This window comes from Aulonocara stuartgranti (assembly GCF_965226115.1).
Source record: "Aulonocara stuartgranti genome assembly, chromosome: 7".
NCBI lineage: Eukaryota > Metazoa > Chordata > Actinopteri > Cichliformes > Cichlidae > Aulonocara > Aulonocara stuartgranti.
This window is the reverse complement of record NC_138945.1, coordinates 55,307,218-55,335,024: the sequence shown is the minus strand read 5'-3', so window position 1 is coordinate 55,335,024 and position 27,807 is coordinate 55,307,218. Positions and strand designations below refer to the sequence as shown.

At 42.0% G+C, this 27,807-nt stretch overlaps 1 protein-coding gene across 1 annotated transcript in view; it reads right to left on the bottom strand.

Annotated features, from left to right (window-relative positions):
* Positions 1-23,467, bottom strand: part of LOC309710831 (uncharacterized protein) — a 31,101-nt gene extending 7,634 nt beyond the window's left edge. Inside the window, exons 1-28 of the mRNA XM_082540638.1 lie at positions 23,360-23,467; positions 23,122-23,160; positions 22,769-23,030; positions 22,547-22,661; positions 22,073-22,157; positions 21,879-21,991; positions 21,581-21,794; positions 20,568-20,693; positions 20,067-20,184; positions 19,850-19,988; positions 19,622-19,726; positions 19,462-19,531; positions 19,221-19,358; positions 18,974-19,138; positions 18,804-18,898; positions 18,574-18,700; positions 18,232-18,490; positions 15,878-15,927; positions 15,660-15,760; positions 15,405-15,556; positions 15,025-15,163; positions 14,844-14,948; positions 14,060-14,239; positions 13,731-13,970; positions 13,485-13,641; positions 13,208-13,336; positions 10,031-10,273; positions 23-9,943 (exon numbers count right to left, since the gene is read on the bottom strand). Coding sequence (XP_082396764.1) covers positions 23-9,943; positions 10,031-10,273; positions 13,208-13,336; positions 13,485-13,641; positions 13,731-13,970; positions 14,060-14,239; positions 14,844-14,948; positions 15,025-15,163; positions 15,405-15,556; positions 15,660-15,760; positions 15,878-15,927; positions 18,232-18,490; positions 18,574-18,700; positions 18,804-18,898; positions 18,974-19,138; positions 19,221-19,358; positions 19,462-19,531; positions 19,622-19,726; positions 19,850-19,988; positions 20,067-20,184; positions 20,568-20,693; positions 21,581-21,794; positions 21,879-21,991; positions 22,073-22,157; positions 22,547-22,661; positions 22,769-23,030; positions 23,122-23,160; positions 23,360-23,438 — 13,666 coding nt within the window. The 5' untranslated portion in view covers positions 23,439-23,467. The remainder of the gene's footprint in view (positions 1-22; positions 9,944-10,030; positions 10,274-13,207; positions 13,337-13,484; positions 13,642-13,730; positions 13,971-14,059; positions 14,240-14,843; positions 14,949-15,024; positions 15,164-15,404; positions 15,557-15,659; positions 15,761-15,877; positions 15,928-18,231; positions 18,491-18,573; positions 18,701-18,803; positions 18,899-18,973; positions 19,139-19,220; positions 19,359-19,461; positions 19,532-19,621; positions 19,727-19,849; positions 19,989-20,066; positions 20,185-20,567; positions 20,694-21,580; positions 21,795-21,878; positions 21,992-22,072; positions 22,158-22,546; positions 22,662-22,768; positions 23,031-23,121; positions 23,161-23,359) is intronic.
* Positions 23,468-27,807: the final 4,340 nt, after the last annotated feature.

Here is a 27,807-nt window from a genome sequence, read left to right as displayed (position 1 = left end):
AGGAAAGAAGCACAAAACTTACCAGCAAAAAATGAATGATTCTGGTATTTACACAGACATTGAGGAGTTGGTTTTGGTGGTGTTGTTGTTGTTGTTGTTACCATTGTATTTGTAATTATTTTAGGGGTTGTTGTGGGCGGTGTTCCTGTGGTTGTAGTAGTGGAGGGTGAAGCTGTTGTGGTTTTTGTAGGCGGTGTTCCTGTGGTTGTTGTTGTGGGTGGTGTTCCTGTGGTGGTTGTTGTGGGAGGTGAAAATGTGGTTGTTGTTGTGGGAGGTGTTCCTGTGGTGGTTGTTGTGGGAGGTGAAAATGTAGTTGTTGTTGTGGGCAGTGTTCCAGTGGTTGTTGTTGTGGGAGGCGATCCTGTGGTAGTTGTTGTGGGAGGTGAAATTGTACTTGTTGTTGTGGGGGGTGAAAATGTAGTTGTTGTTGTGAGAGGTGTTCCTGTTGTGGTTGTTGTGGGCGGTGTTCCTGTGGTTGTTGTTGTGGGAGGCGATCCTGTGGTTGTTGTTGTGGGAGGTGAAAATGTAGTTGTTGTTGTGGGCAGTGTTCCAGTGGTTGTTGTTGTGGGAGGCGATCCTGTGGTAGTTGTTGTGGGAGGTGAAATTGTACTTGTTGTTGTGGGGGGTGAAAATGTAGTTGTTGTTGTGAGAGGTGTTCCTGTTGTGGTTGTTGTGGGCGGTGTTCCTGTGGTTGTTGTTGTGGGAGGTGTTCCTGTGGTGGTTGTTGTGGGAGGTGAACCTGTGGTTGTTGTTGTGGGAGGTGAAATTGTAGTTGTTGTTGTGGGAGGTGAAAATGTAGTTGTTGTTGTGGGAGGTGTTGCTGTTGTGGTTGTTGTGGGAGGTTTTCCTGTGGTTGTTGTAGTGGGAGGTGAACCTGTGGTTGTTGTTGTGGGAGGTGAAATTGTAGTTGTTGTTGTGGGAGGTGTTCCTGTGGTTGTTGTTGTGGGAGGTGAAATTGTAGTTGTTGTTGTGGGAGGTGTTGCTGTTGTGGTTGTTGTGGGAGGTGTTCCTGTGGTTGTTGTAGTGGGAGGTGAAGCTGTTGTGGTTGTTGTGGGAGTTGTTCCTGTGGTTGTTGTTGTGGGAGGTGAAAATGTAGTTGTTGTTGTGGGCGGTGTTCCAGTGGTTGTTGTTGTGGGAGGTGTTCCTGTGGTGGTTGTTGTGAGCGGTGTTCCTGTTGTGGTTGTTGTGGGAGGTGTTTCTGTGGTTGTTGTAGTGGGAGGTGAACCTGTTGTGGTTGTTGTGGGAGGTGTTCCTGTGGTTGTTGTAGTGGGAGGTGAACCTGTTGTGGTTGTTGCGGGAGGTGTTCCAGTGGTTGTTGTTGTGGGAGTTGAAAATGTGGTGGTTGTTGTGGGAGGTGTTCTTGTTGTGGTTGTTGTGGGCGGTGTTCCTGTTGTGGTTGTTGTGGGAGGTGTTCCTGTGGTGGTTGTTGAGGGAGGTGTCCCTGTGGTGGTTGTTGTGGGAGGTGTCCCTGTGGTCGTTGTTGTGGGAGGCGATCCTGTGGTTGTTGTTGTGGGAGGTGAAAATGTAGTTGTTGTTGTGGGTGGTGTTCCAGTGGTTGTTGTTGTGGGAGGTGTTCCTGTGGTTGTTGTAGTGGGAGGTGAACCTGTTGTGGTTGTTGCGGGCGGTGTTCCAGTGGTTGTTGTTGTGGGAGGTGTTCCTGTTGTGGTTGTTGTGGGAGGTGTTCCTGTGGTTGTTTTTTTTGTGGATACAGTTGTTGTTGTGGTAGACACACAAGTATAACGGCAACATAAAGCTCGTATTTCATAGTCATTACATTTTGGAGGAAAAACTTGGTCTTTGTTATGACAGATAAGTCCATCTTGTTGGTCACATACTAAAGTTTGACCTAAGTCTTCCAGCGACATATCTGGGAAGTCTTTAGCTCTACATTGTATCTTCACAGGTTTTGTGCACACACTCAGGTCCAGATCAGTAATGTTAGCGATGGATTCATAATCTCCACCATCCGGAGTACTACTGGGATAATTCTTATTACTCCAGGATGACCATGTACACTCGTAGTCATTGCAAGGTGTTGTAGTGGTTGTTTCTGTGGTTGTTGTGGGCGGTGTTCCTGTGGTTGTTGTTGTGGGAGGTGTTCCTGTGGTGGTTGTTGTGGGAGGCGATCCTGTCGCTGTTGTTGTGGGAGGTGTTCCTGTGGCAGTTGTTGTTGTGGGAGGTGAACCTGTGGTTGTTGTTGTGGGAGGTGAAATTGTAGTTGTTGTTGTGGGAGGTGAAAATGTAGTTGTTGTTGTGGGAGGTGTTCCTGTGGTTGTTGTTGTGGGAGGTGAAAATGTAGTTGTTGTTGTGGGAGGTGTTCCTGTGGTTGTTGTTGTTGGAGGTGTTCCTGTGGTTGTTGTTGTCGGTGGTGTTCCAGTGGTTGTTGTTGTGGGAGGTGAAAATGTAGTTGTTGTTGTGGGAGGTGTTCCTGTTGTGGTTGTTGTGGGAGGTGTTCCTGTGGTGGTTGTTGTGGGAGGTGTTCCTGTTGTGGTTGTTGTGGGCGGTGTTCCAGTGGTCGTTGTTGTGGGAGGTGATCCTGTGGTTGTTGTTGTGGGAGGTGAAAATGTAGTTGTTGTTGCGGGCGGTGTTCCAGTGGTTGTTGTTGTGGGAGGTGTTCCTGTGGTGGTTGTTGTGAGCGGTGTTCCTGTTGTGGTTGTTGTTGTGGGAGGTGTTCCTGTGGTTGTTGTAGTGGGAGGTGAACCTGTTGTGGTTGTTGTGGGAGGTGTTCTTGTGGTTGTTGTTGTGGGTGGTGTTCCAGTGGTTGTTGTTGTGGGAGGTGAAAATGTAGTTGTTGTTGTGGGAGGTGTTCCTGTTGTGGTTGTTGTGGGAGGTGTTCCTGTGGTGGTTGTAGTGGGAGGTGTTCCTGTGGTTGTTGTAGTGGGAGGTGAACCTGTTGTGGTTGTTGTGGGAGGTGTTCCTGTGGTTGTTGTAGTGGGAGGTGAACCTGTTGTGGTTGTTGCGGGCGGTGTTCCAGTGGTTGTTGTTGTGGGAGGTGTTCCTGTTGTGGTTGTTGTGGGAGGTGTTCCTGTGGTTGTTTTTTTTGTGGATACAGTTGTTGTTGTGGTAGACACACAAGTATAACGGCAACATAAAGCTCGTATTTCATAGTCATTACATTTTGGAGGAAAAACTTGGTCTTTGTTATGACAGATAAGTCCATCTTGTTGGTCACATACTAAAGTTTGACCTAAGTCTTCCAGCGACATATCTGGGAAGTCTTTAGCTCTACATTGTATCTTCACAGGTTTTGTGCACACACTCAGGTCCAGATCAGTAATGTTAGCGATGGATTCATAATCTCCACCATCCGGAGTACTACTGGGATAATTCTTATTACTCCAGGATGACCATGTACACTCGTAGTCATTGCAAGGTGTTGTAGTGGTTGTTTCTGTGGTTGTTGTGGGCGGTGTTCCTGTGGTTGTTGTTGTGGGAGGTGTTCCTGTGGTGGTTGTTGTGGGAGGCGATCCTGTCGCTGTTGTTGTGGGAGGTGTTCCTGTGGCAGTTGTTGTTGTGGGAGGTGAACCTGTGGTTGTTGTTGTGGGAGGTGAAATTGTAGTTGTTGTTGTGGGAGGTGAAAATGTAGTTGTTGTTGTGGGAGGTGTTCCTGTGGTTGTTGTTGTGGGAGGTGAAAATGTAGTTGTTGTTGTGGGAGGTGTTCCTGTGGTTGTTGTTGTTGGAGGTGTTCCTGTGGTTGTTGTTGTCGGTGGTGTTCCAGTGGTTGTTGTTGTGGGAGGTGAAAATGTAGTTGTTGTTGTGGGAGGTGTTCCTGTTGTGGTTGTTGTGGGAGGTGTTCCTGTGGTGGTTGTTGTGGGAGGTGTTCCTGTTGTGGTTGTTGTGGGCGGTGTTCCAGTGGTCGTTGTTGTGGGAGGTGATCCTGTGGTTGTTGTTGTGGGAGGTGAAAATGTAGTTGTTGTTGCGGGCGGTGTTCCAGTGGTTGTTGTTGTGGGAGGTGTTCCTGTGGTGGTTGTTGTGAGCGGTGTTCCTGTTGTGGTTGTTGTTGTGGGAGGTGTTCCTGTGGTTGTTGTAGTGGGAGGTGAACCTGTTGTGGTTGTTGTGGGAGGTGTTCTTGTGGTTGTTGTTGTGGGTGGTGTTCCAGTGGTTGTTGTTGTGGGAGGTGAAAATGTAGTTGTTGTTGTGGGAGGTGTTCCTGTTGTGGTTGTTGTGGGAGGTGTTCCTGTGGTGGTTGTAGTGGGAGGTGTTCCTGTGGTTGTTGTAGTGGGAGGTGAACCTGTTGTGGTTGTTGTGGGAGGTGTTCCTGTGGTTGTTGTAGTGGGAGGTGAACCTGTTGTGGTTGTTGCGGGCGGTGTTCCAGTGGTTGTTGTTGTGGGAGGTGTTCCTGTTGTGGTTGTTGTGGGAGGTGTTCCTGTGGTTGTTTTTTTTGTGGATACAGTTGTTGTTGTGGTAGACACACAAGTATAACGGCAACATAAAGCTCGTATTTCATAGTCATTACATTTTGGAGGAAAAACTTGGTCTTTGTTATGACAGATAAGTCCATCTTGTTGGTCACATACTAAAGTTTGACCTAAGTCTTCCAGCGACATATCTGGGAAGTCTTTAGCTCTACATTGTATCTTCACAGGTTTTGTGCACACACTCAGGTCCAGATCAGTAATGTTAGCGATGGATTCATAATCTCCACCATCCGGAGTACTACTGGGATAATTCTTATTACTCCAGGATGACCATGTACACTCGTAGTCATTGCAAGGTGTTGTAGTGGTTGTTTCTGTGGTTGTTGTGGGCGGTGTTCCTGTGGTTGTTGTTGTGGGAGGTGTTCCTGTGGTGGTTGTTGTGGGAGGCGATCCTGTCGCTGTTGTTGTGGGAGGTGTTCCTGTGGCAGTTGTTGTTGTGGGAGGTGAACCTGTGGTTGTTGTTGTGGGAGGTGAAATTGTAGTTGTTGTTGTGGGAGGTGAAAATGTAGTTGTTGTTGTGGGAGGTGTTCCTGTGGTTGTTGTTGTGGGAGGTGAAAATGTAGTTGTTGTTGTGGGAGGTGTTCCTGTGGTTGTTGTTGTTGGAGGTGTTCCTGTGGTTGTTGTTGTCGGTGGTGTTCCAGTGGTTGTTGTTGTGGGAGGTGAAAATGTAGTTGTTGTTGTGGGAGGTGTTCCTGTTGTGGTTGTTGTGGGAGGTGTTCCTGTGGTGGTTGTTGTGGGAGGTGTTCCTGTTGTGGTTGTTGTGGGCGGTGTTCCAGTGGTCGTTGTTGTGGGAGGTGATCCTGTGGTTGTTGTTGTGGGAGGTGAAAATGTAGTTGTTGTTGCGGGCGGTGTTCCAGTGGTTGTTGTTGTGGGAGGTGTTCCTGTGGTGGTTGTTGTGAGCGGTGTTCCTGTTGTGGTTGTTGTTGTGGGAGGTGTTCCTGTGGTTGTTGTAGTGGGAGGTGAACCTGTTGTGGTTGTTGTGGGAGGTGTTCTTGTGGTTGTTGTTGTGGGTGGTGTTCCAGTGGTTGTTGTTGTGGGAGGTGAAAATGTAGTTGTTGTTGTGGGAGGTGTTCCTGTTGTGGTTGTTGTGGGAGGTGTTCCTGTGGTGGTTGTAGTGGGAGGTGTTCCTGTGGTTGTTGTAGTGGGAGGTGAACCTGTTGTGGTTGTTGTGGGAGGTGTTCCTGTGGTTGTTGTAGTGGGAGGTGAACCTGTTGTGGTTGTTGCGGGCGGTGTTCCAGTGGTTGTTGTTGTGGGAGGTGTTCCTGTTGTGGTTGTTGTGGGAGGTGTTCCTGTGGTTGTTTTTTTTGTGGATACAGTTGTTGTTGTGGTAGACACACAAGTATAACGGCAACATAAAGCTCGTATTTCATAGTCATTACATTTTGGAGGAAAAACTTGGTCTTTGTTATGACAGATAAGTCCATCTTGTTGGTCACATACTAAAGTTTGACCTAAGTCTTCCAGCGACATATCTGGGAAGTCTTTAGCTCTACATTGTATCTTCACAGGTTTTGTGCACACACTCAGGTCCAGATCAGTAATGTTAGCGATGGATTCATAATCTCCACCATCCGGAGTACTACTGGGATAATTCTTATTACTCCAGGATGACCATGTACACTCGTAGTCATTGCAAGGTGTTGTAGTGGTTGTTTCTGTGGTTGTTGTGGGCGGTGTTCCTGTGGTTGTTGTTGTGGGAGGTGTTCCTGTGGTGGTTGTTGTGGGAGGCGATCCTGTCGCTGTTGTTGTGGGAGGTGTTCCTGTGGCAGTTGTTGTTGTGGGAGGTGAACCTGTGGTTGTTGTTGTGGGAGGTGAAATTGTAGTTGTTGTTGTGGGAGGTGAAAATGTAGTTGTTGTTGTGGGAGGTGTTCCTGTGGTTGTTGTTGTGGGAGGTGAAAATGTAGTTGTTGTTGTGGGAGGTGTTCCTGTGGTTGTTGTTGTTGGAGGTGTTCCTGTGGTTGTTGTTGTCGGTGGTGTTCCAGTGGTTGTTGTTGTGGGAGGTGAAAATGTAGTTGTTGTTGTGGGAGGTGTTCCTGTTGTGGTTGTTGTGGGAGGTGTTCCTGTGGTGGTTGTTGTGGGAGGTGTTCCTGTTGTGGTTGTTGTGGGCGGTGTTCCAGTGGTCGTTGTTGTGGGAGGTGATCCTGTGGTTGTTGTTGTGGGAGGTGAAAATGTAGTTGTTGTTGCGGGCGGTGTTCCAGTGGTTGTTGTTGTGGGAGGTGTTCCTGTGGTGGTTGTTGTGAGCGGTGTTCCTGTTGTGGTTGTTGTTGTGGGAGGTGTTCCTGTGGTTGTTGTAGTGGGAGGTGAACCTGTTGTGGTTGTTGTGGGAGGTGTTCTTGTGGTTGTTGTTGTGGGTGGTGTTCCAGTGGTTGTTGTTGTGGGAGGTGAAAATGTAGTTGTTGTTGTGGGAGGTGTTCCTGTTGTGGTTGTTGTGGGAGGTGTTCCTGTGGTGGTTGTAGTGGGAGGTGTTCCTGTGGTTGTTGTAGTGGGAGGTGAACCTGTTGTGGTTGTTGTGGGAGGTGTTCCTGTGGTTGTTGTAGTGGGAGGTGAACCTGTTGTGGTTGTTGCGGGCGGTGTTCCAGTGGTTGTTGTTGTGGGAGGTGTTCCTGTTGTGGTTGTTGTGGGAGGTGTTCCTGTGGTTGTTTTTTTTGTGGATACAGTTGTTGTTGTGGTAGACACACAAGTATAACGGCAACATAAAGCTCGTATTTCATAGTCATTACATTTTGGAGGAAAAACTTGGTCTTTGTTATGACAGATAAGTCCATCTTGTTGGTCACATACTAAAGTTTGACCTAAGTCTTCCAGCGACATATCTGGGAAGTCTTTAGCTCTACATTGTATCTTCACAGGTTTTGTGCACACACTCAGGTCCAGATCAGTAATGTTAGCGATGGATTCATAATCTCCACCATCCGGAGTACTACTGGGATAATTCTTATTACTCCAGGATGACCATGTACACTCGTAGTCATTGCAAGGTGTTGTAGTGGTTGTTTCTGTGGTTGTTGTGGGCGGTGTTCCTGTGGTTGTTGTTGTGGGAGGTGTTCCTGTGGTGGTTGTTGTGGGAGGCGATCCTGTCGCTGTTGTTGTGGGAGGTGTTCCTGTGGCAGTTGTTGTTGTGGGAGGTGAACCTGTGGTTGTTGTTGTGGGAGGTGAAATTGTAGTTGTTGTTGTGGGAGGTGAAAATGTAGTTGTTGTTGTGGGAGGTGTTCCTGTGGTTGTTGTTGTGGGAGGTGAAAATGTAGTTGTTGTTGTGGGAGGTGTTCCTGTGGTTGTTGTTGTTGGAGGTGTTCCTGTGGTTGTTGTTGTCGGTGGTGTTCCAGTGGTTGTTGTTGTGGGAGGTGAAAATGTAGTTGTTGTTGTGGGAGGTGTTCCTGTTGTGGTTGTTGTGGGAGGTGTTCCTGTGGTGGTTGTTGTGGGAGGTGTTCCTGTTGTGGTTGTTGTGGGCGGTGTTCCAGTGGTCGTTGTTGTGGGAGGTGATCCTGTGGTTGTTGTTGTGGGAGGTGAAAATGTAGTTGTTGTTGCGGGCGGTGTTCCAGTGGTTGTTGTTGTGGGAGGTGTTCCTGTGGTGGTTGTTGTGAGCGGTGTTCCTGTTGTGGTTGTTGTTGTGGGAGGTGTTCCTGTGGTTGTTGTAGTGGGAGGTGAACCTGTTGTGGTTGTTGTGGGAGGTGTTCTTGTGGTTGTTGTTGTGGGTGGTGTTCCAGTGGTTGTTGTTGTGGGAGGTGAAAATGTAGTTGTTGTTGTGGGAGGTGTTCCTGTTGTGGTTGTTGTGGGAGGTGTTCCTGTGGTGGTTGTAGTGGGAGGTGTTCCTGTGGTTGTTGTAGTGGGAGGTGAACCTGTTGTGGTTGTTGTGGGAGGTGTTCCTGTGGTTGTTGTAGTGGGAGGTGAACCTGTTGTGGTTGTTGCGGGCGGTGTTCCAGTGGTTGTTGTTGTGGGAGGTGTTCCTGTGGTGGTTGTTGTGAACGGTGTTCCTGTTGTGGTTGTTGTTGTGGGAGGTGTTCCTGTGGTTGTTGTAGTGGGAGGTGAACCTGTTGTGGTTGTTGTGGGAGGTGTTCTTGTGGTTGTTGTTGTGGGTGGTGTTCCAGTGGTTGTTGTTGTGGGAGGTGAAAATGTAGTTGTTGTTGTGGGAGGTGTTCCTGTTGTGGTTGTTGTGGGAGGTGTTCCTGTGGTGGTTGTAGTGGGAGGTGTTCCTGTGGTTGTTGTAGTGGGAGGTGAACCTGTTGTGGTTGTTGTGGGAGGTGTTCCTGTGGTTGTTGAAGTGGGAGGTGAACCTGTTGTGGTTGTTGTGGGAGGTGTTCCAGTGGTTGTTGTTGTGGGAGGTGTTCCTGTTGTGGTTGTTGTGGGAGGTGTTCCTGTGGTTGTTTTTTCTGTGGATACAGTTGTTGTTGTGGTAGACACACAAGTATAACGGCAACATAAAGCTCGTATTTCATAGTCATTACATTTTGGAGGAAAAACTTGGTCTTTGTTATGACAGATAAGTCCATCTTGTTGGTCACATATTAAAGTTTGACCTAAGTCTTCCAGCGACATATCTGGGAAATCTTTAGCTCTACATTGTATCTTCACAGGTTTTGTGCACACACTCAGGTCCAGATCAGTAATGTTAGCGATGGATTCATAATCTCCACCATCTGGAGTACTACTGGGATAATTCTTATTACTCCAGGATGACCATGTACACTCGTAGTCATTGCAAGGTGTTGTAGTGGTTGTTTCTGTGGTTGTTGTGGGCGGTGTTCCTGTGGTTGTTGTTGTGGGAGGTGTTCCTGTGGTGGTTGTTGTGGGAGGCGATCCTGTCGCTGTTGTTGTGGGAGGTGTTCCTGTGGCAGTTGTTGTTGTGGGAGGTGAACCTGTGGTTGTTGTTGTGGGAGGTGAAATTGTAGTTGTTGTTGTGGGAGGTGAAAATGTAGTTGTTGTTGTGGGAGGTGTTCCTGTGGTTGTTGTTGTGGGAGGTGAAAATGTAGTTGTTGTTGTGGGAGGTGTTCCTGTGGTTGTTGTTGTTGGAGGTGTTCTTGTGGTTGTTGTGGGTGGTGTTCCAGTGGTTGTTGTTGTGGGAGGTGAAAATGTAGTTGTTGTTGTGGGAGGTGTTCCTGTTGTGGTTGTTGTGGGAGGTGTTCCTGTGGTGGTTGTAGTGGGAGGTGTTCCTGTTGTGGTTGTTGTGGGCGGTGTTCCAGTGGTCGTTGTTGTGGGAGGTGATCCTGTGGTTGTTGTTGTGGGAGGTGAAAATGTAGTTGTTGTTGTGGGAGGTGTTCCTGTGGTGGTTGTTGTGAGCGGTGTTCCTTTTGTGGTTGTTGTGGGAGGTGTTCCTGTGGTTGTTGTAGTGGGAGGTGAAAATGTGGTTGTTGTTGTTTCTGTGACTATGGTTGTAGTTGGTAGAGACGTTGTCGATGTTCGTAATGGTGTTGTTTTAGACCATGGAGAAGTTATTTGTGTTGTGGGAGTTAAAATTGTTGTGACAGCCTCTGTTATAACAGTAGAAGTCGTTTGAAATGTTTCTGTAGTGGGCCTCTCTGTTGTTGTTACTGGGAGTGTAGAAAAAATACAACATTTAGTTATACTTTTGTTTTTGCTAGAGTTAAATAAAAAATATTAAAAGAATTAAATCTTACCTGTAGAAGTGAAAGTAAACGGTGTTGGAGATATAGTTGTAGTTGTACAAGGCTCTATTATTCTTGTAATATTTCCATCACAAATAGCAGAGAAACAGGTTCCATTTCCATCATGCGTCATATAGAATTTGAACCCTTTGTCGTAATATTTCCCTTCATCATCATAACATCCACATGTATCAACACATTTCATGGTTACTTCTTCCAAATAAGGCCTTTCAGGTGGGCAAGTTGGATAGCAGCCTTAAGAATTGAGATATCACTGTAAATTTTCAAACCTCACACAAAATAGGTGCATGCATGAAATCTAGCCTAACCATTTTGAACAACTCTGAGAAGTGGAAGTAAAACAATAGGTAACGCCACAGTACAAAGTATTATGCTTTTCACAGTGGATTCCCATGCTGTGACTGCTCTGAACACAAATTTAAAAAATAAAATCCTTATTCTTTCTTCCTTACTCTCTGAAGTGCATGCTGGGAGTGTGGTAGTGGAGCATGTGGTGAGTCTCACTGAGAGATTGAGGACTTGCTTCTAACTTTACTTTTCTACCTGTTGTGTGTGTGTGTGTGTGTGTGTGTGTGTGTGTGTGTGTGTGTTTTACTGGGTATTATATTTAGAATTGATTGTTTGCTTAGAGTTTAAGTGAGTGTTGCTGATTTTTTTTGAGTGCGTAATACCAGCGTTTTGGCTAGTTGGCGTACAAGTTGCCAAAATGGACTTCACTAAACTTATGAGACAACATGGTTTTAAGATCGAGGAGTGTAGTCTGGTGTTGGGTGAAATTTCGGGTCAAAGCAGCATTAAATCTGCTGCTCAGACAAATAGCGTAGTGGTGATCTTTGTTGACAGTATGGAGAAGGCAAAATGTAATTTAAAAGTGTAATTTGGTGAATTATATTTTTTTTGTCAGTTTCTCCTTTAACCATGCCAGCTAAGTCCATATTGCAACATTCCTCTGTTTATCAGCAATAAATCTCAGCAATAAATCTTTATAGATCTTTATAGCTTTTAAAAGACTTTTAATAACTTCTGCACTAGTCTCTCCAGAGTTTCTGAGGAGTTCATCAAGGAGCTGGGGGAGCCTCTAACATTAAAAGAAGTTCATACTGCTTTACAAAGTATGCCAGTAAGGAAGGCCTCCAGCATAGATGGACTCCCATTTGAATTTAATAAAGCTTTTTGGTCTGACCTTTGTGATGATATAATGGAGGTTGTTGAGAAGGGCTTTGCTGAAGTTTTTTTTTTGCCTCAGAGCTACATGAGAGCTGTTCTAACATTCTTACTAGGGGTGGGGGAAAAAATCTATACTGTGTAGTATCGTGATATTTTGTTTGCTAATAATGTATCGATACAGGGACAGCAGAAATCGATATTTTGTTACAAACAATTTTTTCTCTGAAGTCAACATGCTCTGACTCCAGAGCATGTTGACTTCATGTTGACTTTTTTATTTAATGTAAAATTATATATTTTTTAATTTACTTTCAAATTCTTCAGTTGCTGAAGGGGCTGCATAGTTTTCATAAATTGCATAGTTCAGAATATCTATAATTGTACCAGATGGTTGCATTCAGTTAAGTTGGACTAGACTAATACAAACCGTTCAGTTTGTCAACAATAAAACTGACTGAAATGAGAGAAAGACTGAGTGTGAGACTTTATCAATATTCATTTGATCTAATATCAAAGTTTACCTTTATGTGCAGAATTTAAATATCGCAAAATATTTAAAAAAAAAATCGCAATAATATCGTATCGTGCGTTAAGTATTGTGATAATATCGTATCGTGAGTTGTATGGTGATTCCCACCTCTAATTCTTACCAAAGAAAGGTGATCTCCACTATATTAAGGACTGGTGGCCTGTCTCTTTATTGTGCACTGATTATAATGTGCACTGTCAAAAGTGCTGGCAAACAGACCAAAGAAGGTGATGAATCATGTTGTCCACTGAACACAAACCTACGGCGTGCCAGGCAGGTCTATTGTTGATAATGTGTCACTAGTCAAAGATATTTTGGAGGTCTCAAGCTCATTGTGATGTCATATTGTTGGGGTCCCACAACTTCCAGGTGGTTTGAAATGGAAAAGAGGATGTTTGAAGTATCTGGGTGTGTAACTGGGACATGAAGACACACTAAACAAGAATTGAGGGGAAGTTAGGGAAGTGGAGATGGTTGTTACCGCAGATGTCATATAAAGGCAGGGTTCCTATTATAAATATATTATAAACTAAGTTTGTTTTTTATTGTGGCATAGATTAACTTGTTTAGAGCCCCCTTCATTATTATTAAATAAATTCAGTCTTTGATGATCAAGTTTTTTTGGGATAACTGACATTGGATATCCCAGGCTGTGCTTTTTTTGCACAAAGAAAAAGGTGGACACGGACTAGTTCACCTAGAGAGCAGAACTGCAGCTTTCAGAATGCAGCTAATTCAGAAATACCTGATGGGAAGGGAAGAACATGTTTTCAGGAAACCAGTAACTAGTGTTTTGTAAGAGGAATGGGATAGTTGGGAATGGATAATTTTATGAAATTGTAATTTGATCTCATCTTCTTATTAAATGCCAATGTTTTATAACAGCCTTTTTAAAGCTTGGACCATTTTCAAATGGTCATTTTACTGGTTAAATATTAAAGCTGAATTTCTGTTTTATTAATTGGTGGATCATTTGACAGATTTTTTCTCTCAGTTGTGTTTTAATAATGTGGTCTGTTCTTTTGTCGATGGTCAATATTATTTCAAACATGTGTTTTTTGACTGCTTTTTTATTTTGTTAAAAAAAAACTTGTGATGTCCTCGTATTTATTTATTTAGAAATAAATGTGTGGTTAAAATCCAATCGTTCTTTCTTTCAATTCAGTTAAATTCTATTTCATTTCAACAGTTGCCTCGAGGTGCTTTAATTTTTTAATTTAATTTAATAATATCATGATGTCAGTGAGAGCAGCAGCCCCCGTCACCAGTTTCTGAAGTATTTTGTCAGTAAATTAGCTAAAAGGTAGATATAGGACACCAATACAGCTGGTTTCAAACAGTCGTTGAACATGGGGGCACATTTACACTACATTATCTACTTTACTTAAAAGGAGGAGACATGGTCAGTGATGCCTGGCTGTATAATTATGAACCTACAAATGCATGTACTTTCCTTTTCTTACAATGCATACCTTCTAATGCGGGAAGTTGATTGTAGCATATTCCAGAGGGATTTCTGCATGTCTTCATGCATGATCTTCCACAAGGCTTATAGTGCCATTCACACTGTCCATCAGGGTTGTAATAATCACAGAATACAGCTAATAAAACAAAAATAATAAATCATAAATAACAATGAACTCGATTTTACATTAAACCTTATTTGTAAACTTAGCTCATGCTGACAGTTATTATTATACTTTGCATTTTATATGTATCTTGTCACAGAAAAATAAAAAAAACACTCACGGCAGATGGTGGGAGTTCTCCATTTCACGCACACTCCTGCCTCATTACAGGCTGCTGCATAAGCTGCTACAGCTGAACAGAAACACTCACAATCTCCTCCTGAATTACAGGCACACGTGTCTCTCACACAGGCATCAAAATATTGTTGGGGATCCACCTTTTTGGAATAAGTAATTGTAAATGTAAGTAAAGAGTGACTTTGGTCCATTATAGCCTAAACGTTTACTTACATTCATAAACACTTACCTTTGAATAGCAGGCCTCAAATACTGCACTCTTGATAATGCTGCAGTGCTTCACTGCCCATGCCTGTCTGTGTGAGTACAGTGTACATGCATCCTTTGGAGTTTGTGCACTTGAGCAGCTAGGTGACACTTGCCAGCTGTTTCCGAATATAAGGGGATCAACCACAACTTCTTTATTTCTGGTAGTGAAATCATTCTTGATATTTCCATCAAAATTTCCACACAGACCGCAGACTTTGCCCTAAGAAAAGAACAAGTTTGTTTATATCTCTCTATCTCTCTATCTATCTATATATGTGTATGTGTGTATGTGTGTGTGTGCTCACAGACCTTGAATGTAGATCTGAGTTTTATCATGAGGGTTGTCTTTTTATCCCAAATGACAATAAGGCCATTCTTCGCTTCAATGACGAGATATAAACCCAAAGTGTGGACTTGATAGGGTATTTCTTCCCCACTGTTTTTTTTTAAAACTTTGATATGTTCATCTGAGAGACGAATTTCACTGTTCTGTTAAAAACAAAACATGCTAATTGGGAATTGTGAAAAACGATGTGACCATTTAGGAACATTAATACGTATGGATTTGCAACAATTGTACACAAGATTACAGTACCCAGCAAAAGGTTAATATTTAATTTTTTGCCATGCTTAATTTTCAAAAATAGAACAGGGCTCATGTTGAAACACACAGTCCAACTCACTATATTAACGACAACACTGTGTACCCTGTTTCTTTTTCAAAAAACCCATTTTCTCATATAGTGATAATAATAATGAGGTAATAGCATAGCATAGCATAGCATCTTTATTTATGACGCACTTTACATCCAACAATGTTGACCAAAGTGCTACAAATATAAAACAGAGAGGAAACAGTTTAAATTACATATAAAATATCTTAAAATTAAAAATAATATAATTAATAAGAAACATATTAAGAGACATCAACAAGTCCTGCTATGCTAAAAGCCAAGGTAAATAAATATGTTTTAAGACGTGATTTAAAAACAGATAAGGAAGGTGCCTGTAATGCATAATTATTAATTATTAAGGTATCTATCTTTTTAAAAAAAACAACTTGTAAATGCAATTTCTGTTCATATTTACATACCCCTAAATAGAGCGTGATGTCAAAGGAGCAGACGCTTTCAGCATTTTCGCAGGGGATGCTCTCAGTCAGTACCTGAAAGGTGCCGTTCTCACCTCCACAGGAATCCTGCAGGATTCTCATGTCAGTATCACAGGACTGATTTTAACAGGTCATAAAGATTAAACGTAAGTGCAGACTGTACCTGGGTGAAGATGTAGCTACAGCCTCCACTAAAGGCAAATCTTGATTCATCAAAAGTGATGTAATTCCCTGCTCCATAAATGGTACAGGTTCCACCACAGTCTTGACCTGTACATTCCCATATGCTGCTTTTGCATGTGCTTAGATTTGAAAAGGGAAGTTAAATCTTGTTAAATAACTATTCCCAAAGCCCCCCCCCCCCCCCCCCCCAAAAAAAAAAAAAAGTTTCAGTGATGTGAAAAACATGCTTGGGGACACCAGAGTTTGAGTATTATTTAGTGTGTTTTTAAAATATACTCTTTATTTAAACAGAGTTGATGGATGAGTAAATAACAGGAAATTGTTAGAAAAAACCCCAAGAAGAACAAAAAAAGCCCTCACCATGTATTGCAGTCTACTTTAACAGATTGTCCATGTTTATAGTATTGTCCATTATATGGGCAGGGGCAGTCCTCCTGCTTTACACAGCCTCCATTATTATCTGATAGCAGGCCATCAGGACATACACATCCTGAGATACAATCTGTGCTGATCTGTTCAGGATAACAGAGACATATTTCATCAATATGCTTAATAACTGATTATGCTGTTGTAATGTCCATGTGTGGCAGTTATGAATCAGCTTCTCAGTCTTACACATTGTTTGTTCAGTGTCTGGCAGCTTTTTTGGCACTCAGATCCCTTTTCTCCCGGCTTTGCATTTGAGCAGTTGAGGAAAACCATTGGGCTTGTGCATGCTGAGAACAATGACAGTGTCTTTAAAGGGACACAACTGTATGGTTGTATTTACTTATACTTTGCTTTTCAGTAGAAATAACCATTTAATGAACAGTAATTAAGTACTTTGTACCTACTTTGAATCACTTGTTTTCCTGAACAGGTTAATTCTCCACCATAGCAAGAGCTGAAACATAAATGAAGATAGGCAAGACAAAGAAAAGAGATGCATTGTATCAGTTCAATGAAATAACAAGGTATCAATTGCAGCTGTGTGTATTCAGGTTAAACATTCCTGGGACAACTTCACTTGGTGATACTTGGGCATGTCACAAGCTGAACCACATCAGTGAAGCAATAAAGTTCTTTGATATAATGAAACTTGAATTTGCCAGAATCTTAACTTCTTTGCACATTTGCATAGGCCCTGAGAGTTAAGTGAGTCCACTTGCTGAATGAAATGAGTTATTTGTTTTGTAACAGGGTTAAAAAACAAAGAAGCCAAACACGCATGCCCTGCCCCTGCCTAAAAATAGCTATCAAGTAAAACTACCAAAGTGAAAGCAATTTCTCTTTCATTTCATCTCAAACAATGTTCTTTTTTAACTTTTCTTATTTATTTGCACTCGTCCTTTAAATTACTGCCATCTTTTGTTGACAAGTGTGTCTAGCATGCTTGTTTTGATTCACATTGGACTGTGTGGCATGTCTCCATTTTCTGAGTGTGTCCATGTCCACTTCACAGTGGCTTCAGTTTGTTACTTAATGTATAATTTGCCAATAATACAGTTTTATTTTACATCTCACAATAATATCAATAATTATCAAGCTGGACTATTTGACAAGAATATTTGAAATGGTGCACAATGGTGTTTTTAGGACCCCCAAGGCTAACTACTGTAAAGCAAAAAACGTAATTTTATTTATTGTATTTAATTGACTTTGCTTCACCCTATCAAAACCCACACATTTGCATTGCTATGGCCCAATGTCAACTTGAAACGATGTTACATCCAACTGGATTCAATGGTTACTAGCAATGTTCCTTCTAAGAGTGTGTGTAATCGCACACTGCTGGCACGGTCTCCGCACACAGAAAATCTGTGTTGCGCACCAAAAAAATCTAACCTGAATTGGAATTAAAACTATTTATTCTGTTTTGTAGTGTGAGTCAGTAAGTGGCTGCTCCAGCCAATGATGTGAGCAAAAACAAAACTAACCCCGCCCCATCCTTTCCTATTGGTGGACAAATGTACCATGTTGACCAATCTAAAAATGTTGGCAGCATGACATTTAGATGTTTAGGAAGGGGGGAAGTTTTAGGAGTGACGGCGGGGTTTGGAGATGTGAGAGATTTACGATGTTTCGTGTGTTTGGAGTCTGAAGTTAATGTGTTGTGTAGTTAGTGTGTAGTGTAGTCACTAGTTTTGTTGTGTGTGTCAGAACAATGAGGCAACTGCTGAATGTTACAGGTGTTACAGGAGTGATACATCTCCTGTTGCCAGGTCTGCAGGCTTGTGATGTTCACCTTTATTTCTTTGATGCAGAACAGCTGATTGTTTTGTAAGTAGTTTGAAATGTTTTGTTTTTTTTGTTTTTTTTAAACGCCTTGGCTGCATTTTTAGGTAAATAGCTGCAAAAAATTTAGTTGTTTGCAAAACTCATTTTTTTGAAGAACTATATAATTAATTGCCCAACATTGGTCATCGTATACTGTATTTTACAGACAGAGAGTTACAAGACTCTCTCCCAGACCACAGACGCATACTCATAATACAGTCAGAGCTTTATTTAAAAAATAATAATAAAAAATTGTGTTTTCAAAATTGGAGTTCAAGTTATTTTTACTTCCAATAGTGTTAACATACTACACAGGTCTTGAACAAGATTTATTTTTAAAATTTTCATTGTAAGTGGATTAAAGCAGTTAATTAAAAGTATTCCAACATAAATGTAAATGCTGTAATTTGATTATTTTAATAAACCATGTAACTTGGATGGATTCAATGCTGTGCACACGTCTAATGTTGCTTATGGTGGTCCAAGGGACCGCTCAGAGAGTTTGTGTGTTTGCTCAGACACATAAAAAATTAGAAGGAACATTGGTTACTAGTACCTGGTTTCAGAGTATCAAATATCTTGCCCCATGAAAAATGGACATGGAAAAAAAGTTCCAGACAAAAAATAGAAATGTAACAAGTTTACAGTTTTTGTCTCATATATTGGCCACAATTTCACTCCACTTTAGGCAGACTTTTGTAGGGCAAAGTACAACCAATCAATCGCATACTCTTCTACAAGTATAAAGGCACCAAAAAAACATCTTGGCAAGCACAAGTGCAGTACTTCACAGCATACTAAATTATTGGTGTTTTCTCTTCCCTTGTTCTTATCTACTTTATGTTAACCATCAAACATCATCAAAACACAAAATAAATAAATAACTAAATTAATGAATTAATAAAAATACAGAATATATGGAAAAACATACCAAGTCTGTCCATTACTGAGTGTAGTAACCTGCCCGGGATGCACCACTGTGTCTCCAGCGTAACAGGAACATTGTGAGGGTAACACACACTCGTTCTTCTCATTTAGATAAGTTCCTTCAGCACAGCCACAGCCATCAAGCTCAGTAAAATCAACCCCACATGTTAAATCTGACTGACTAAGAGAGCGACAGGTGCGACCACAGCTTGTCATTTTGTAGTCATACACAAAAGTAGGTGGGCAGTCATTTGTGTATTTCTCTGTTGGAAGAAAAAAGGACCCTTTACAGTTTAAACAGAGACAGATATGATTTATTGTAGTAGATAATTTCATTTAAACTTACGGCATGTGTTGTTCCTCCATCCAGTCAATAATACACCTTCAATAGCACATGCATGAACATAGGCGGACAAAGCAGCACACAAGCAATCCTCACTTTTTTCACAGGCACAGGTGTCATAAATACAATTCTGCGAAGAGAAACAGCAAAAAGCTTAATCATCAGTTAAAGCTAATAAATAATTAAAATAAAAACATACACTTGATTACAAAAAAGAAGAAATCCCTGCTTACAAGTTGATACTCTACTGGGTGTACCACAGGATGGCACGGTGAAAAAACACCTTTTGGGTCTGACAGCTGGGAGCACCAGTGTTTGGCATATTCCTCTACAGAAAGAAACAGGTTTACTTAAAAAGTGATAAGCCATCAACAAAACATAGAGCATGATGACTGTGACCTACCCTTTTCTGTACTCAAACTACAGGGGTCCCCGAGTATATTTGTCACGTCAGGGCAGTTTGGCTTGGTTTTCCATGTGTTGGCAAATGTCCAAGCTGTATTTTCAATTATACCGGAGGTTGTTTTGAAGTCCTGTGATCCATCGTTATCAAAATCTCCACACAGACCTGGATAAAGATGATCATGGTGTAACATAACAATCTTCACACTTTAAACTTAATCCCAAAACCAATCAAAATCCAAACCCACCGACGAGTTTTCCTTTATTAGATACACTGGCTTTGATGTAGACCTGCATAACAGGTGTGAGCTGAATCTCAACATCAAGCCCGTAGGTGGTTTGCATTACAAGAAAGAATGTAGATGGGTGGAAAATTGTGATATCATCTGTAAAGGGAAATATATTTTATACGTATATATTTTCAAATTAAATGATGAGACTCATTTAAATGTTGAGATTTCATTCACTAAAAGATAAACAAGTGCTCACCCAAAAAGAGAGGAAGCTGAGTGAGCAGTGTGTGGTAAAAGACTCGCCCACTGGCATCAATTTTAACAATCTATAGGACAAAGTATATTACTATATCAGAAAAGCCATCTGAACCATTGGAAAACAAAATAAACTGGATAAAAATATACACATATTTTACCACATGATCTGACAGTAGTAGAGTGATTGAAGCCAGACAAGTTGATTTATCAGATTTTTCACATTTAGCCAAGTCGCCTTGAAGGCTGAAAGTCCCTTTGATTTCCTAAAATTGAAAAGTCAAAAATGCACTTACACATGTAGTTTACATGTATAATACATGTTTGTGAATAATAACAATAAAAATAATATAAAAAACAAAAGAAAGTTATTTTCTGTTTCACCTCACCTTTGTCAGAACATAAGAACACTCTCCGTGAAACATATACGTTTTATCGTCATAGGTGGTGATGTGAGAGCCACCCAGGATGGAACAAACACCAGGGCAGTCTTTAAGATTACAGATCCACTCACCATTTTTGCAGGTGCTGTTAAACAGAGGTCCGTCAGTTCATCTTCATAAACCAGTGTGAATATAGATATGAAGTTATAAATGATACAGTTACCAGCTCTTGCATGGCCCGGAGTAGGATTGCCCCGGTTGGTATATTTCTTCATTATGCGGGCAGCTGCAGTTGTCAACAGTGATGCACCCAGTATGTGTGACATCATCCAACACAGTCCCTTTGGAAACAGATAGTTTTATGATAATACACAAAATCACCATTAGGTCTGATGGGTATGTCATCGGCACATTTTGAGGCCCCAAATGTTCCTATTTTTTAACATAGATGTCCTCACTTTCCTCACTTTCCCAATGGGCTAAAAAGACCTAAGAAGAAATTTTCTTAGATTTCACTGTGGTAAACGTTGCAACCCAGGATGGCAACATTTGATCAAATATTATCCAATTTAGCTTCACAAATACACTATAGAGTGTCAAAAGGAAAAATAATACATTTAAAGAATAAAAGTGATAACCTAAGAATTATAATAGTGAATACATACTAGCCCCAATTTTTAAAAAAAAAGAAAGAATATTATCCTCTAGAAGCTACAAAACTTACCAAATGGACAGAAACATCCATCAACACAGTGTTCACTACACACTTTGTTTGTGCCCTGGTTTTTGCAAGTGTCCATGCAGGGATTACCACATTCCTTATACTCCAGGTTGAAGGGGCATGATTTTCCTTTTAAGCACACAAAAGTTAGAATTAAAATTAATAAACAAGTAATTGTGATGTTAGCAGTGGCAGTCCTAGCCTGTTTGGCGCCTTGGGCGAACACTTCTTGTCCATTTCCATTGGTTTTAATTTTGTACTCCAGTATGAACACCCATCCCTCAACCCAAGGATCACCACAACATGATCTAACACACCTACACCTTAGTTCACAGATTCACTTTGTCTAGGGTGCATTTATGAGATTTCAGAAATTTTTAAATTGTTATTGATCCCTTTACCTCTAGTCCTAAAGTGTAGATTTATTTTCTTACTCTTCTTATATTTATTGTTTGTTTACTTGCACTGCTGTAACTGGAGCCTCGTCGTCTCGTCTCTCTATATACTGGACTGTATGTAGTGGAGATGGCAATAAAGTTTACTTTGACTTCAGCAGCAAGCAGGCGCACCGAGGGCTCTCGCGCTCACTTTTTGTGTATAGAATTTCGAAAAAACATCGGTGCAAATTATAAGTCTGTATCATAATGTCTGGTGTTTTCGTGTTTGTTGGTTTGTTTTTATTTTGTTTTATTTTGCGAGTTGGTTATTAGATGCTGCTCCAGCCGGTCACAGAATCACCCGCCCTCCCCTCTCTGCACAGCAAGCAGCAGGAAGGGCGCCCTTTCTCCCAGCAAATGGGCAATAGAAAACCAATCGGTGCCTATGCCATTCCCAATAAGCGCTGGCTGACGTCAGGGCAGCATGAGTACGAGCATTTTTTTTTTTTTTGCCGGTGCCCGTGATGCCGCCCCCCACCATGATGCCGCCCCGGGCAACCGCCCGTATCGCCCGTATCTGAAACCGCTACTGGATGTTAGTACAGTGAAAACAACAAATCCCCTTGTTTATGTTCTTACCACAGAAATCTGGGTTCTTCCACTGCCCTGGTGTCCCGCCTGCATGAGCACACTGACGGGAGTACTCTGACATGGTCGCACACACACAAGACGTATCATTGCTGACACAGGAGCACAGATCTTCCTTACAGGCGTCAATGAAGGACTTGGTTTCAATCAGGCCTTGACAACTGTCAAATGCACTTTCAGTCTTCAGTTTCTGGCAGAGATCTTCCTGTTGGTCAAAGATTATTATGCATTTAATATCATGCATTTAAATATATGTAAGATACTTCCAAGCAAAAATAATTTGACATACCGGAACTTCACATGACTCTTTAGCTTTAAAGGACGTGGTCTCACAATTGTCAGACAGACCACTGATTTTCCACTTGTCCCCATATTCTTCAATACAGTAAGAAGCCCCTGTATCTAATAGGAAATTATGTTTTAGCAAGTGTGATCACTGAATTGGATTGTAGTCTTCTTTAAGCTTTAGGATTTAGTTCTTACCTGAATTTGTGAACTCATTATTCAGTTCATTGAAGTCACCACACAGACCACAAGTTTGATTTCTGAATTTTGCATCCAGTTCAACCTTAAAACCATTTCAAAAATTAGATATGAATTAAATGCAGAAATAAAGATGAAATCTATAATTACTATTTGAATAATACAGTGCAGTGAGGAATACTCTGGTAAAGCTGTTTTTTACCTGTGCTAAAGGTAATATTAATTAAAAAACTCAACATTTCTGTAGCAATACACGACACACACAGTGTGTTTAAATCATATAGCACACTTTGGTAGTTATTTGTTCACTATAATATACAGTTTATTAACTATAATCTGCAGTATATGAGATTTATTTGTATCAAGCACAAAATCCACTTAGCTTTCTTTAGTAATTATAATCAGCATAATTTATTTATTATAGATTACTTCAGAAACATTAGTGGCGTCGAACACAGTAGGTAAAAAGCATACCCAGAGGGAGTCTTCTTGATTCCACATTAAGACCAATCCCAGCTTTGCCTGAACTTTAACATAGGATGCAATGCTTTCTACTGAAATGCCACCCCGACTGAAGGGTATTTTAGCACTATAAGGAATAAAAAAAAAATCATCATAGTTAGATTAAATATTAATCGTCTATTAAACCAGTGCATCAGCTGTCAATGAAAAATCACATTTGTAAGACAGACTCACGGTTCATTGTTGATTTTGATGAATCCATTGCCTAATTCCACAACTTCACCATCCAGTTTCATTGTGACTTTCTTTATGGTGGTAACCATATCGGACTCCTGTCGTTGGAGCTCAATGTTGAAACTGTTGTAGTCTGCCTTACACTGGGATGCAAAGATGTAGCTGCAAGTGGATGGAAGCCTGAACAAATTCCCATCAAATGTCTTAAAGTGGTAGTTTCCCCATGTGCTGCAGAACTGGTTGTTGTGAGATGGGCTCACTACTATTTTGAAAGAAAATAAGTCATTACACTAGTGTAATGGTTAATCATTTATTTATTCATTGCGTTATTTTGTCTCTGAAAAAAAAATTACCTGTAATTACTGGAATTTTTCCAGTGTCCTGAACCGTGACTTAAAAAGAAGAAAAAGAAGATAAAAGTTATAACACCTACATATCGTCATTATGTCAGAAGACAAATATGACTTGTACTTGAGTTCTGTTCATCTTAATGTAACACAAAACAGAAGGAAAAAAAAGCTGAAATAATGAAAGTTTCATCTTCACACAGTCATGGATACCACTCTCTTTGTGTTACAATAGACTACATACCAATGGTGGCTGCTGATAGGCCAAGGCAAAGGCTGAGCCATGGTATCACCCATTCTAGCTGCATGCTGGCTGACCTCATGGCTTTGAGCAATCCCTGTCCAGAGAGAGGGAAAGGTGCACCAACTGATACCTCACCGAAAGGGCCGTGTAATATAGTTCATTTGATGTTTGCAGTTTAGGAGGAGCAGAAGATGCATCCTGGTTGTTCACCTTTTTGTCTACATTAAAATCACACCCATGAAGTGTCTTATAACAACATTTCATCTTCATCTGTTTGAGTCATGATATATTTTGTCACTCCCTCTCTCATGCTCCATACCTCAGTTTTAATGGTAATCTTGGACAAACATCAACATTATAAAGAAAAATATTTTAAACTGAATTGTCATACAGTTTGTTTGTTTTTATTATGGAACACTTTCAGGACAGATTTTCATGAGAACGACACATTGTCAAACAAGGATTGCATGCTTTTCTCACGTCATTGTCAGAAAGACCAGCCCAGAGAATTTAAACTGTGGGTTGGCCTCTGTATCTTTCATTGACATAAGTAAATTTGCTGATGTAAAATACATCTATGAATCACTGAATCATACTTTGAGTAAACATTTGTCAAAGATGTGTAGATATGAAAGGGTTTACACACTAAGACAGTCTGCTTTGTCTTACCAGGTAACTTTATTCACATTTAAGTTAAGATTTAACTACATGATGGGATGTATATGTAATCAGCATAAGTAGCTTTGGATTAACATACAGCAAATGCTCAAAAAGTGAGATGATGAGACTGATGTAATTCTGAGGCTTTGCCAATATTTTTACATTGCCAAATATCATCAGTTATCATGATAACGGCACTATTTTCTGTGTAGTTTGCTCAACAAGTGTAACATTTGGTTTAATGTCTCACAGCCCCAAGAAGATAGATTCTACTAACTTTAGGTACATTTTAACTTCCCCAGATGTAACTATAACAATTTAATGGTACTGTTTTAAAACAGTCTCATTAGGACTCAACTTTGTGCAAGTAATTAAATTTTAGCTTGCTGACACATTAAACTAAGATAGTGAACTTCAAATAATCTGTATTATACCTTTGAAACAAGATGGAGTTAACATAACCACTATGCACTAGCATGTAAGTTGTGCTCTTTGTGTATGCTCATGCTCATGTCAGTTAGGCATTTACAGTGTTTCTGTGAAGCAGAAAAATAAACCTCACATAGAAACTTCAGAAATAGTTATAGTTTTAAATTAGTCAGTTAGTTTTTTTTACACGTTGTTTTGAGTGTAATAAAAATGTTGAGATAGAACCTTTGGTATAGCAAAAAGGAATTGCTTTTAATAGTTATAAATATAAAGATAAAACCTAATTAATACAGAAAATACAATTACCTAGCAGTGTGTGTATATAAAATAGAATCTTCTCGATAGATGCAATGTTTCTAGTAAAGATATCTAAACAATGATACTAGCACTTCTGTCTTAACAGGCAAACGAAGGAACCTCAATGATGAAAACATGGGGGACTGAAAAGTGGAAGTGCCCTTAAGTCCACATTCTATTTAATGGCCAGTAAGGGGGCAATAACTGTGGCTGAAAAATGATTGTAGGTTTTAGAAACAGTTATTGGAAAATGGCTCTCAGCCCTGGCTCCTATAGAAACATTCCAAATGTGTTTATGGGTTTGGTCATTTATTTTGGGTCATATTGAATATTGCGGGTAAATTATAGTGATATTTAAGGTATCAAAAAGTTAAGGTTATTCAAGTATTCTCTTAATTTTGTTACACAGTCGTTTGCATGTGTATTGTGTGTGTGTGTGTGTGTGTGTGTGTGTGTGTGTATATATATATATATATATAAAAAAAAACAACACCCAGCACGCCCCTGCGGGCGGTTTATCCTTCAAGCTCGGGTCCTCTACCAGAGGCCTGGGAGCTTGAGGGTCCTGCGCAGTATCTTAGCTGTTCCCAGGACTGCGCTCTTCTGGACAGAGATCTCCGATGTTTTTCCCGGGATCTGCTGGAGCCACTCGCCTAGCTTGGGAGTCACCGCACCTAGTGCTCCGATTACCACGGGGACCACCGTTACCTTCACCCTCCACATCCTCTCGAGCTCTTCTCTGAGCCCTTGGTATTTCTCCAGCTTCTCGTGTTCCTTCTTCCTGATATTGCTGTCATTCGGAACTGCTACATCGATCACTACGGCCGTCTTCTTCTGTTTGTCTACCACCACTATGTCCGGTTGGTTAGCCACCACCATTTTGTCCGTCTGTATCTGGAAGTCCCACAGGATCTTAGCTCGGTCATTCTCCACCACCCTTGGGGGCATCTCCCATTTTGACCTCGGGACTTCCAGGTTATACTCGGCACAGATGTTCCTGTACACTATGCCGGCCACTTGGTTATGGCGTTCCATGTATGCCTTGCCTGCTAGCATCTTGCACCCTGCTGTTATGTGCTGGATTGTCTCTGGGGCATCTTTACACAGCCTGCACCTGGGGTCTTGCCTGGTGTGATAGACCCCAGCCTCTATGGATCTTGTGCTCAGAGCTTGTTCTTGTGCTGCCATGATTAGTGCCTCTGTGCTGTCTTTCAGTCCAGCTTTGTCCAGCCACTGGTAGGATTTCTGGATATCAGCCACCTCCTCTATCTGCCGGTGGTACATACCGTGCAGGGGCCTGTCCTTCCATGCTGGTTCCTCGTCTCCCTCCTCTTTCTTGGGTTTCTGCTGCCTGAGGTATTCACTGAGCACTCGGTCAGTTGGGGCCATCTTCCCAATGTATTCTTGGATGTTCGTTGTCTCATCCTGGACTGTGGTGCTGACACTCACCAGTCCCCGGCCCCCTTCCTTCCGCTTAGCGTACAGCCTCAGGGTGCTGGATTTGGGGTGAAACCCTCCATGCATGGTAAGGAGCTTTCTTGTCTTTATGTCAGTGGCTTCTATCTCCTCCTTTGGCCAGCCTATTACCCCAGCAGGGTACCTGATCACGGGCAGGGCGTACGTGTTGATGGCCCGGATCTTGTTCTTACCATTCAGCTGACTCCTCAGGACTTGCCTGACCCTCTGCAGGTACTTGGTGGTTGCAGCTTTTCTAGCGGCCTCTTCATGGTTCCCATTCGCCTGCGGGATCCCCAAGTACTTGTAACTGTCCTCTATGTCTGCAATGTTGCCTTCTGGTAGTTCAATCCCCTCAGTTCTGACTACCTTCCCTCTCTTTGTTACCATCCGGCTACACTTCTCCAGTCCGAACGACATTCCAATGTCATTGCTGTATAGCCTGGTAGTGTGGATCAGTGAATCGATGTCTCGTTCACTCTTGGCATACAGCTTGATGTCATCCATGTACAGGAGGTGGCTGACAACTGCTCCGTTCCGTAGTCGGTATCCGTAGCCAGTCTTGTTAATGATCTCACTGAGGGGGTTCAGGCCTATGCAGAACAGCAGTGGGGACAGAGCATCTCCTTGGTAGATCCCGCACTTGATGGTGACTTGTGCTATGGGCTTGGAGTTGGCCTCTAGTGTTGTACGCCACATCCCCATTGAGTTCCTGATGAAGGCTCTTAGGGTCCCATTGATCTTGTACAATTCTAGGCATTCCAGTATCCAGCTGTGGGGCATTGAGTCATAGGCCTTCTTGTAATCAATCCAGGCAGTGCACAGGTTGGTCAGTCTGGTCTTGCAGTCTCGGCTGATTGTTCTGTCTACCAGTAGCTGGTGTTTTGCGCCTCTGGTATTCTTGCCAATTCCTTTCTGTGTCCCGCTCATGTATTGACCCATGTTCATCTTAGCCGATATGATGCCTGACAGGAGCTTCCATGTAGTACTGAGGCAGGTTATTGGTCGGTAGTTGGAGGGGACCGGTCCCTTCTTGGGGTCCTTGGGGATCAGGACCGTCCGGCCTTCAGTTAGCCATTCCGGGTGTCTCTCGTTAACTAGCAGCTGGTTCATTTGTGTTGCCAGACGCTCGTGGAGTGCAGTCAGCTTCTTCAGCCAGTAGGCGTGAACCATGTCGGGCCCTGGTGCTGTCCAACTCTTCATACTGGAGACCCTTTCTTGGATATCTGCCACTGTGATGGTTACTGGACCCTGTTCAGGGAGGTCGCTGTGGTCAGCCCTCAGATCCTCTAGCCACTGAGCATTGCCGTTATGGGTTGCATCCTTCTCCCATATGCTCTTCCAGTATTGCTCCGTCTCCAGCCTTGGTGGTGCTGTTCTCTTATTGTTCCCTTGCCACTGAGAGTTGGTTTATTCTCCTGCTTTCTATCTCTCTGGTGTACCTCCTCAAGCGGCTGGCCAAGGCTGTGAGTCTTTGCTTGGCAGTTTCCAAGGCCTCAGGTATGGACAGCTTGCTGTATTTCTTAGGCACCTTATTTGTCGCACCTTTCTGCAACTCCGTTAGTTGGCTAACCTCCCTCCGTGCTACTTTGATCTTGCCCTCTAGC